Source organism: Geospiza fortis, unplaced genomic scaffold, assembly GCF_000277835.1.
Source record: "Geospiza fortis unplaced genomic scaffold, GeoFor_1.0 scaffold53, whole genome shotgun sequence".
NCBI classification, from domain to species: Eukaryota; Metazoa; Chordata; class Aves; order Passeriformes; family Thraupidae; genus Geospiza; species Geospiza fortis.
In genome coordinates, this window is record NW_005054305.1 from 7,017,379 (window position 1) to 7,029,464 (window position 12,086).

A 12,086-nucleotide genomic window follows, 5' to 3' on the forward strand; every position below is an offset into this window, starting at 1 on the left:
GGGGGGGGTGCCTAAATAGTCACAGCTGTCAGGCATCAAATAATAAATGCTATTCTTGCTGGTAAAAATTCCATGTTCTTCAGAAGAACAACAGACCAGTTTGACTGTATTTTGATTACAGTATAGAAGTGCAATATATGGCAATAGTGTTACTGGAGTTTCACAAGTTACAACGGGATTTTGTACATGCATAAAATTCAGGATGTATGTGCACTGCACATAAGGGCAGGAGAAGTTATGCATGTCACTTGATGGCACTGGGTGTTACTCTTGCTTCAGTCAAAATAGGTTTTTTTGCTGTTTTCCACCAACATTCCCAGGAGAAAGGGAGGAAATCTCCCTGTTAACATCAGAAGAAAACTCCTGAATCTAGGTGAGCCAAGAGTACACACAAGTGAAGTTTATTCGCCATTGGTTTACGTTATTCCTTTCCACCAAGGGACAAAAACAGACAAAAAACCCAACACACACATGCACCCTCCCCTGGCCAAAAAAATGAAAAGCTTTTTTTTTGTCAAAAATATATTTACTGAGGGAACAGAAAGTCCTCATTCTAGACAAGTTCTGCTTAACAGCATTTTTTCAGAAGTTTCATTATGTACTTTACTGTCTGTGAGGTTGTCAGCTCCTATCAGGCAGTGATTTGACAGTAGTGACTTGTAAGTAGAATCTATTTTTAGTTGATACCACAGCCCCAAAGCATGTAATGGCAATGCATGAGAAGTCCTTCCCAGTATGGGTGATGCCATTTAAAATAGGGAATGGGTTTAAAGGAAGCAAGAAAAGGTATTAAGTTAATAGGGACTAGTAGGATGATTAGGAGCTGGTTGAGAGTGTCATGTATTGACCCTGAGACATGTGCTTTGGCATTGGTTGTTCTCTGCAATTTACTGTTTATTTGTGGTATTTCACTCTTCTATCCCTTTTTCTGCTAATATCACTCAGTATTCTAAAAAAGCCATAGTTCACTACTTGGAGAAACAAAGGAAAATTGGAAAATTTCTGTTTAGGATATCCTGTTGAACAGAGGCCAGGTCAACTATTCTCATTTGCATCAAACCATTGGAATTTATTACGAGCTGTTTTACTGTTTGTACTCACATATACACTGCATTCATCTGGATTGCCAAAGAAAGCCAGAAGCTGTAGCTATCATAATGCAATTGTCAGCTGAAAAAATCTGCAAGGAGGAACTCCTACTAAGGGTGCAGAATGGTCACCTCAGTAACAATCTGGTAACCATTTTTATGTTATTAAATGTCTCACTTCGTGTAAAATCAGCACATTTAGAAAAACATGTAGATGTAGTGTAGCATGAAAGATGGTTGGCCCAAACCCACTCTTGTTATTTTGTGTCACCTTGTGTCCAAGAAAGATTTTTGTGCTGAACTCTAAATTAGTATAAAAAAGCCAAGATACACAGGGAAATCAGGGACATGAAACCTTAGAGGCGGCTTCTTTCTCTCTTTTTTTTTTAAGCATGTTGTAAATAACAAGTATCTGTGTCAGAAAAAAACCCAAACACATTTAATGCACAAGTATAAATGCTAACAGCGTGTATCCTCCCACATCTGTTTCCACTTTTGTTCTTGGTACAGTCTTTTGCTGATATGTTGTGTAAGACAGTTTTCACTGGGTTTATTTTCTGGGTCCCTAATTGCTCCCTTTATTTCTAGGCTTGTGCATGGCTTTTTTCAGAATAATACACTGCCTGGCTGCTCACGGGCTTAATTTGTCATCTTCCTGTTTTCTGTCCTTTGTTATCTACAGGTCAGTTTGCAAAGTTGAGTGCAATATTCTTCTCTCTCCTCTCAAGTAAGTATTATTATAATTTAGAAGAAAGTTTGGAATTAATTCTCATAATATACATTTCAGTTGCAATGCATCTTGTGGCACCTGAATGTATGTGACAATGCTGTTTCTTTCTCCTTTCAACCTGTGTTGGGATGCCTCAGAATCCCTCTGAATCAGTTCTAATTTATGGATCTGTAGTCCTAGTCCCAAGGATTCCTGTTAAGCTGTCACCCTTTTTATGTTTTTCCTTTGTGGACCATCAGAGTGAGAACGTGGGCTTTTCATCCCTGGGGATGATGACAAATATATTAACTAGTACAGAGAAGCCTTGTCCAGGAGATAGGAATCAGATCACATTTCAAGAGACCTGAGTTTAATTCCATTCAATGCTTTAGTCTTCCTAGGATAACTGAAATAAATAATTTCTGATGAGATCAGAACATCTACTCTAGTGTGTCAGAGAAGACTTACGCAAACATTAAAGAAAGCAGTCCACCAGCTGCTTAACCACAGAGGTGTCCTCAGATGTGTTGTGGAAGTTTTAAAAGCCCCAAAAAGTGGGAGGCACTCAGCTACTGGATAGAAGCTGGCAGTTCAGAAATATGGCAAGATCTGTAAATTCCCTGCTGTCCCATTGATGCCTTAGGATTTTAGTTTTTATATTTTTCATATATTTGTAATCCTGCAATTCTTTATTGTGTAACTCTAAACTCCATAGAGTGTTAGCTACTGTCTTCCCATTTTGGTCAGACAAAACAATTCCTCTCTAGGCCTGGGAATCAAGGACACCTTACTGCCTCAGGCCCCAAGACATGTAAACAAAAGTGAGTTGGGGCTGAGCAAACTTGGGGTAAATAACTTCATTACCTGAAGCTGTAATTGGAAAATTAACCCCCAATTTGCGAAGGGACCAAACTTATAAAAATGTGAAAACTCATGACCTGTCATCCATTTTTTGGGTATAGTCCTGGGGGGCTTAATCTGCCTGAAATGTACCTGAAGGCCCTTCAATAAATATAACCGCTTTCTATTCCCTTAATTTTGTTAGAACTTTGTTTTTAGGTAACCCCAACAAGGCATTACCATATTGAGGTCATGTTCCTTACACGTGCCAGCCTCACAGTTGCAGCACTGAGGTTACTGCCAAGTTCAGCAATTGTGTTTTTCCTCAGGAAGACAGACAATATCTATTTTTATGAAGTAGCCTGTAACTCTGAACATTTGCCCAGGAAATGGGAGACCACACATTTCTTCTTGCCTCATCTGAAGCCATGGACTCTGCATTTCTGGCTCTCCAGGAGCGTTCAGTGCCCTGCTGTGAAGATGGCAGTGAGATAGTGCTGTCCATCCTGCTGAGACACTGAACCATGGGATAATGGGGATGGAAAGGGAGGAGAAATCAGAATAGGGATCTGATTCTGGTCTGCAGACTGAGCCTCTTCCTCAAAGCCAGAGCTAAAAGCAAGCAGAGGTCAACAATCAAATGGACACTGGAGCTGGGGCAGGGTTTTGTTCAGATGAGCAAAACCAGTGAACAAGCCTGTGCCAACTCTAACAGGAACTCATATTGTTAGATTTTGTGTGTCATGTTTTATGCTAGACCTCCTCATTTATATGGCAGTTTAGATGGTAAAACTTGACCCTGATTCAAGGGGTTTGTGTCTTCTGATGACAGTGAAATTTGACTGTTAAAATGTGTACCTTGTGAAAGTAGCTGCTAAAGGGTATTTCCAAGGCATCTGTCTCGGTGTCTCTTGCAGCTGAAGCAGAATAACTGGATGTGAAAAGCAAATAAACTGCAATACCCAGAGTACTATAAACACCAAATAACTGCTCATAAAAATTCTCCTAACGTTGCTACTCAGGTTACATTCATTTTCTCAGTAGTCTTGTTAAAAACATGAGCTATGTAAAGTTCCCTAAACATTTACAGCCAGAAAAATAGGTTTCCTTACTCTGTTTTGGTGCAGTTGTCAGTTTTAGATCAGGTCATGTGAAAAAGAGACAACAATGTGTGTGTATAACAAGGTATATAGTGGAAATTTTGTATATAACTGGATATAATTACAATTTGCAATAATAAATGAAAAAAACCCTTTTTAATTAGAATTACAAAACTCAGGCAAGTCTATATAAGGTTTCCTTTTTTATTGGGAAGCAGTGTTAACATAGTGATGTGGGGAAACATACTGTTCTGGAAGCCTGGCTTGCTTGAAGAGCTGTATCCTATCTCAAATTAGCAGATATCTGAGACTGAGATACTGTCTAGTCTCCTGGATGATTTGAAACCTTGTCAAAAAGAAAGATTTTCGTAGTGAAATTCTTTTTAGCTCCCAGGGGAGCCCTCTGGCCAGTACCAAAGAGTGTAACGTTCCCAGGAGCTATAAAAGCCCAGCCCTACAGAAATTGGCATCTGAAACTGGTGGACTTGGCACTTCACCTATATCCACAAGAACAAAATGCGTTATGGTACATTATGATAAATACAACTTCACATGGTAAATGAATCTTCTCAAGATTCACTCTGTTGTGAATATGGAAGTCTGTCATATCTTGTGTATTTTATTTGGTACTTACATTTCACAGCACTGGAAAAATAACTTCAAAATAGTTTATACCAGTCATAGTATCTAAAGTGCTTCTGCAGTTTTCATTGGGTTCTTGCTTGAAGCTTAGAAGCTGCATAGAGAGTTTTATTTCTAAGCCCTTATTCAGTCAATAGTGATACAAACACAGCTGATATGGCCCTAGATGGCCATAGGAAGTAGAAAGCCAGCAGACTTTCTCGCACCAGTATTATGTTTGTGCTTATTAAAAACAAAAAACAGACAAACAAAAAAAAATAAAAAAAAAAGATGGGGGAAATTAGATCAGTTTATTGTAGCTCCTTGTGAGTGATATTGCTGCTGATGGCCAGCCCCAGAGTTTTGCTCATTTCCTCATTCATCTGAAGTTGATGTTATTTGATTGATGATTTTTGCAATCTATTTGCATCTTTAAAAGTGCTATGTACAATTTTCCAGAATTGATTTTAAATAGCATCTAGTGTATAGCAAATTCCCAAGAGAACAAGTGATTCCAGTAATATATAAAACATAATTTAATTATGTTTTCTATTTACTTTTTATGTTAAATATACTTGTTTTATTTTTAGTAAAGAAATAGAGTGAATTCAAGCTTGTTCTCAGCAGGTACTAGGCAGATCTTGACATTAGGTGAAACTCTGGTGTTATTTTACCTTTATCCCCTTGATAGCATTTGGTTTTTTGCCAAGGGCAGCCCGTGGGAGCAGAAATCCTGCATTTCAGAGACTGGTTGAGAAGTTGTCGTTTTCAATTAGTTGCTGTTGACTCATGCAGTGGAGGTGTCCTCACGAGACCTACAATTTCCTAGATTTTTCTAAAGCTATGCTTTCTTACTGCTGGCATATGTTTGAATTGGACATGCCTAATTCATGTATATGCATTATTAAAACAGGAGAGAAAGTGTGAAAAGCTAATAGAAATCAGACCTAAGGCATCCACTGAGAGGGAGTACAGAGAGGAGGCTTTATTGCGGGTTTTGTTCTCAGATTTTAATTGTGATTTTTCCTCTCTTGACAAAAATGTAATAATTTCAGTTAAAGATTCAGTTCCATTCCCACTCCAAACACTCTCACTCTCTCAAAACCTTATAACATGAACTATTGTGGTATCTGAGGCTTTGGGAAACATTTTCCATTGCAAAAGTGACTGAATGGTTTCTATTGAAACAGGTGGATTTTTTTTCAAACACTAAGACCCCAAATTCTCTCAAATTTTTGCTTTGAATGTATTCTTAAAAAATACCATGTATTCAGTTTGACTGTTTTTCCGGGACAGAATTCATGTTGAGTAATGTTTCCATCTTTTTCTCTTGCCATTTGTTTCAAACCTCTGTTTTCATGTTTCCCAGCAGAAATTAGGACTACATCAGATATCAGGTGATAAAACCCATGGGCCAGGGGAGAGTGTGGTCAGTCTAGTCCAGAGTTGGTTTTTTCTTGAGCAAATTGATAAAAGCTAGAATTATCTGGACCATTCAATTTGAAAATAGCAGGAGGATAACAGCACAGTAATTTTCAAAAATGTCTGCTGTATTCACTCAGCTATGTTTTGGTTTTCTTTTTGGTTTATTTTCCTCCCTAAGTCCTCCTCTTCTTAGCATGTAGGCGTAAAAAACACTGTAAAAAACTGTGACCAAGTTATCAGGGAAGAAGGAGCTTAAATTTGTGAATTCAGTTCTAAAATTACACAAGTGATAGGGATGTTTTTTTGAAAAATCACTGAATGGCAAGTAACAGAAAAGAAGCTGTGGATTAAGTAACAGAAGAGGTCTAGAAACAGTTTTATATCATGAAAAATCAGAAGAATTTTAACTTGGAATTAATTTTGGTGCTTCCAAAATGTTGCAGTGAATTTAGAGCTCTGAGGTTCATTAGTACTCATTATCTCTTGTAGGAAAATATCTCTAACCAAGTGCTGGCTGTGGAACAGAGAGAAGCTTGTGGAGAATTTAGAATAACCCTTCCCTAAGTCCACCAAAGGGAAGTAATTTATCCAGAAAATATGAAGCAAACCCAAATACTTAACGTTGCTGTCAATGCATCTTAATGCATCCCATGTTTCACAAGCCACTCTAATTTTACTCTTGTGGTTTATAATGGTACCATCACGAAATATGACATGTTCCTATATTTTTGTATATTAGGAAAAACTTTGTCACCAAAAGGGTTGCCAAGCATTGAAACAGGCTGCCCAAGGAAGTGGTTGAGTCACCATCCCTGGAGATATTTGAGAGGCATGTGGAAGTGGCACTTGGGGACGTGGTTTAGTGGTGAGGCTTGGCGGTGCTGGGTTAATGGCTGGACTGAATGATCTTTTCCAGCTTAAAGGATTCTATTATTTACATAACCCTGAAGCTGATTCAGTAAAGGACAGTGTCAGGCAGCTGAGAACTGACCTCTTCCATGCCTTTGATTTGCATTTTTTGTCTGAATTGTGAAGAGCAAAGAGTTCCTTTGCTACGATTACCAAATTAGTTTGCAGCCTTAAGAAGTACAGGTGCATGTCTGATTTTTAAAAGATATCATTTAAGATGTACCTCAGAATTTTTTAATTAAACTCTCATTAGACTTGCACTGCAAGTTTCCTTTGCATTTATCAACAAAATGTTAGTGCTTGTCTTTTGTAACCATCTGACACAAGGAGACACTAAATTAAGATCATCACACCATTTGGCATGCTTGGGTATTAAGGAATGGGGTGGAAGTGTTTGTGCTTGAATAATTAATACTATCAAATGGTCTCAGGAAAGGGAAGCAGCAAACTAAACTACCTGACCTTTCTTCATTCATCAGATCTAATTTAACTATTTTTGCTGGAGAAATTTGCATTTCGTCTGCCATCTTTTAGGCCAGCTTTATGCTGAAAGGAGTAGGAAAGAATTCATGTGTGGGGAGTGGTATATTATGCTGTCATTATTGTATCTCATGCAATGCAGATTGGTTTTCTCTTTGAGGTAGTTCAAAAGAAAAATGAATGAGTTCTTTTACTTAGGAAGGGTCAAATGTGTAAACATTTTGTGCCTTTACAAGAAATGTGCCAGAAGCAGAAGTTTGCAGTATTACCTGTCTGTAGATCCTGACATTGTTCTGAGAAGCAGCAGCAGTAACCTATCAAGCATTTTGCATTACCAGCTAAAACTTTGATGCCTCTTCTGTAGGAATTTAGCATACTCACTGATGCTTCAGCATACAGAGGAGCCCCAGCAGAATCTGTGCACCAGTGGACTAGGCTGTTCATGAGCTGTAGCACCCAGAATCATCTTTTTAAGTAACTAGAGGTTTTCTTAGACACAGTAAAACATACAAGATATTTACATGTGAGGGGAGGCTCATGATGGCTGTAAATCAAGTGGCTGAACACTGCACAAGGTGGATGAACCATGGTTTCACTTTTGATAGTCTATTTATAGAGTGAGCTGGAAGGGGGAAGTGGAAGGAAAAATGAGAATGCTGCAAATGTGTGTCAATGCAGACTGAGTTACCCCAAGGTCCCACAGCAGAGCAGGCAACAGTCTTCTTGCCCATGACAAGGGAAGTTTCCAACTTCTCACATGGCCTGGAAGTTCCTATTTACAGCTCAGATACCTATGGCTCACCTAGGTAGAATGGCTTTTTTCGTTTTTTAACTCCTTGAGGGATAACCACAGGAATTGGCCAGCTCCCTTTTTCTCTAAATGAAACAGCAGTTGGAGGCTTTACTTGCTCTGCCTGCATGGGTGCAGCATGTTAAACCAGCACTCTTTAAAAAAAATCTTTCATAAATTCTTTAAAAACCTTCCATAAATGTTTCTCAACAGGGAAGCTGCAGTCAGACAGACAATGAAAGCTATGTAAGAACTGATGATGAGGAGAGCTGCTTTCGGACAGATGATGAAGAAAACTCAGCTGCGAACTTCACAGAAGAGTGGAACCAAGAGGTGCAGCGTCTCTTGACAAAAAAATAACATAACTAAGTTCTGAGGACTGTAGCACAGTACTTTTGTTCTAAGAGTTGTAGTTTGTAGATGTGTGTTTTTTGACAACAAGACTTTTGTTTAAAGCTAACTTATATTAGCTACATCTTCTGTAACATGGCTCATTACTGGCGAAGCAAACAGACTGAGGCGCGTGCTGCTGTCACACACGGCGGCTCTGTTAATAACTCACGTGAACCCTTTGCACATGATATTGAACCTGTTCAGTTTACAATGACAATACTGTTTATAGTTAGAAATTTGATTTCTGAATACTTTGAGATTTTAGTAGATCGGTTTACTATACACTGTACATTTTTTTTTCCACAAGAGAAATAAAAAGCGACAATTATGCATTTAACACTGAATGATGATACTCCTGAGTGTATATATCTAGTAGCCCAAAAAACAAAGTACCAGACTATATTTGCAATTTGTTTGCAAGTCTTTAAATTAAGGCTTATACAAAATGTACTAAAATAATAATAATATAATTAATAATAATAATAAACTTCTCTAATTTAGGGCTAATGTGTAACTTAGGAATGTTTCTTTCAAAATAATCTAACAAATCAGCCATAGAAGTTAGTGTAAATATTTTTTTTCCAAATAGATATCATATACAAAAGGTGACATTCAAATGATATAGAATCTAGTTTTTAAATCAGCACAGATCTTCTTAAAACTGTGAACTATGTTTTGAAATACTCGTTGCTAAAGCTGTTTATAAACCACAGGTGCCATAAGATCCCTGAACTGACTGATGTTACGTATAATCCTCCATGGTATTGTTTCATTGATGTTTTAGCTTTAGTAAGCATGTGTTCAACAAACCAGCTCTTTCCATCTCTCTGCCCCTCCTCTTCCTCCCCACCCCCTTCCATTATGTTATTTTCGAGGCCTTCAGCTTTAAATGTACAGGCTTAAAGTGCGCTTGCAACTGTTTCCTTTTGATTTCCGAATGTGTACTGCCTTAGCCAGCCACCAGATGTTCTGCATGCCCTCTTGGAAATGTGTGGTGAGACTCTTTCAGAGCTGGATGGTGAAATAGCGATCAGTGAAAAGCACAAGGAGAGCAGTGGGTTCTTGCGAAAGGACAGGCATACAGTTACAGAATTGGAGTTTAGTCCAGTTTAGTATTTTTCCAGTATCAAGGCATTTCAAGAGAAAGGGGACTGACATGGCCATTAGGCAGGGTTAGGCAGTGAGGCTGCTGGCTAAAAAGTGTTTGCTCTGCTGTGACCACAAACCTACAGATACTCCTGAGCGGGCATTGACACAAACTAGCATCAGCTGCTCCCTAGAGCAGCCTGCTCCGAGGTGACACAAAGGTGACACCTCTATGGCACGGGGCACTGCCGTGCAGAGGAACCAGAGCCAGGCCAGGGACAGCTGGAGCAGCAGCAGGGCAGGGACACAGGAGGTGTTCCATGCTGGCCCTCCTGAGCTGTGCAGTGTTAGCTCGGGGCCACCTCTGTGCCAAGGTAACTTCACTGCCCTAATGCAAGACTGGGCTTCCAGTACCTGGCTGACCTGAAGTGACACTGTCTAACAGCCCTGAAAACAGTGGTGTTTCATACAGATATTTCACACCAGCACAGTTTGCCTACAGCAAGTGTTGAGATATCCATCTAAAGCAGGTTAACGTGGCTTGTCTGTCCTTGCTTTCATGGTGATGTGGATGTGTGCTGCCGTCTTTACATGAGATTGCTATGTAGCTCGACCCAGTAAGTCCACTTGTTTGCATGCATTCTCCAGGCTCGTGGCTGTTTCCCTGGGCACTATGTGTTAGGGAATGAATATCTGTATGAAAGAGCTGCTGCCATGTTTCACTTTCATATCATTTTATTGTATATGCAGATCTCTTGTCTGTATATCCTTGCATACCTGGGCTTGCTCTCAGACATCCAAATGCATACTAAGGGATCCAGATATCTTCATATAAGTTTTTCATTTTGCAATCACTGGTCTTTGCTCCTGGGTATGTGCCATCCTGGCAAGGCAGGCACCATATCCTCCACTGTCCCCTCCTCCAACCTCCTCTCAGGAATGAGTTAGCCTCCACTAGTGCCTAGCACTCCATTAAGCTACTCCAGTGAACCTGTAGACATTGCTGTCAGCTCAGGATTCCAGGCAAGCATTTCCTGAACAGGGAGAAAACAAGCTAGAACACAGCTATGTGCAATGGCTGATTAATTCAACCCATGTAATGTTTAACTGTACCCAAAGTAATAGATCCCTCTCATCACCTTAATGTCTGCGTGCTCATTGTCACCATGCTTAAAATAGATGCACTAGACTAAATCCATTGCAAGAGCTTCCGAACTAGGAGTAAGAACTGAAGTTGACTAATCAAGCACCTTTCTTTTAGGCTGGTGTCAACAAGATGATCCCTTAGGAGTTCTGGGTCCCTTATGCCCTGGAGCTTGAGATGAAGCACCTCTTACTTAGCTCTGCAAATGTCTGTTTTAAGCATTTTTCCAACTGTTAAGCTGGCTGCGTTTTCACCCAGCTGGTCTTTTGTCTGTTTGTTGACTATTATTTTGGTTGTGGTTTGCGGTCATTAAAACAAACACAGTTACAGAAGAGGTCCCTGGTATGGCCCTTTTCTTAATTACCAATGGCCCGCCACAACCATCAAAGCTCCGGGTGGTTTTGCTGTCACTGGAGGAAAACCAGTGGTTTGGAATCAGGAGACAGGGATGTGAAGATGTATAGGGTCCTTGAATGTCCAAAGCGAAGGTGGAGAATGGGTTGTCTGTAAGTAGTAATGTTAACTAAACTGCATCAAAAGGTGTGTGGCCTTTGTTGTGATATAATATGTATTTTCTTATATGCATGAGCCAAATTGTTGCATCATAATTTATCATAAGTGTGTCCGCCTTTACTTTCAGTCGTCACCTTCTCCCATTCTTATTGGTTCTTGGCAATTACTGTAGATAGACCTTGTAAATATTGCAACCTCGGGTTGCTGTAATCACACTGGTTCAATTCAGCAGACAGAGCTGTGAACAACGAGCACTCCACAGTGTCCTGAAGAATAAAGGGCATTTTTACCTTTGAACCAAAAACAAAAAAAAAAGTATGAAGAGTTACATCTTGAGGCCACTAACTGCAACGCATTTTTAAAACACTGTACTTGACACCACTTGAGACAGATACAGAGACACTAAAAATGTCACGATATTCATTGGTATTGTAACAGAACTGCTATTGTATGGGGTTTTTGTATTGCTGTTCAGTATTGTTTTGTGTGTGTGTGTTGGAACCTACTGGGGACATGTTATATTTTGAAGTGATTAAACTATTTAATTGTGTGTCTATATTTTGGAATGGAATTATTTCTTCATTAAAAAGATTTTTAAAAGGAATTTATGGAGCATCATGTTTGTGGTTTATTTTGGTTTTCAGTGTCCTGTTCCATGGAGCCCAAACAGCATTTTTTTTCCAGTAGGGAAGGAAAGTGTGTCCCTGTGGTGCAGCAAGTAGTCTTTGTCTCCTCCACCATTTCATGACAGAACTCCCTCCACCACCTACCCCAGCACTTTGAACTTGGTGTCAAGCAGCACCTGCTTTCAGTGGCCCAAGCAGTTTCTTCTTTCTTCCTTTCTTAATTCTCCGTGTCTTTAGCAGTTTCACAACCTGAAAATGAAGTTCCCCATCTGTAAAACACCTGCCCTTGATTCCCCTTAACAGCAATGAAAATGACATAAGCAGAAGACATCAGGGCCTGACAAGCTGCCTGGCACAAACTT

General features: G+C 39.5%; 1 protein-coding gene across 16 annotated transcripts in view; it reads left to right on the forward strand.

Moving 5' to 3' along the window:
• Window positions 1-11,702, forward strand: part of DTNA (dystrobrevin alpha) — a 169,213-nt gene extending 157,511 nt beyond the window's left edge. For 12 of the 16 annotated variants that reach the window (XM_031066545.1, XM_031066542.1, XM_031066544.1 and 9 more), the window contains one exon: window positions 8,176-11,702. In XM_031066545.1, coding sequence (XP_030922405.1) covers window positions 8,176-8,322 — 147 coding nt within the window. In that variant the 3' untranslated portion in view covers window positions 8,323-11,702. Of the gene's footprint in view, window positions 1-1,770; window positions 1,816-8,175 lie in introns of all 16 variants that reach the window. The other 4 variants (XM_031066557.1, XM_031066552.1, XM_031066555.1 and 1 more) reach the window with 1 other exon arrangement.
• The last annotated feature ends 384 nt before the right edge of the window (window positions 11,703-12,086 follow it).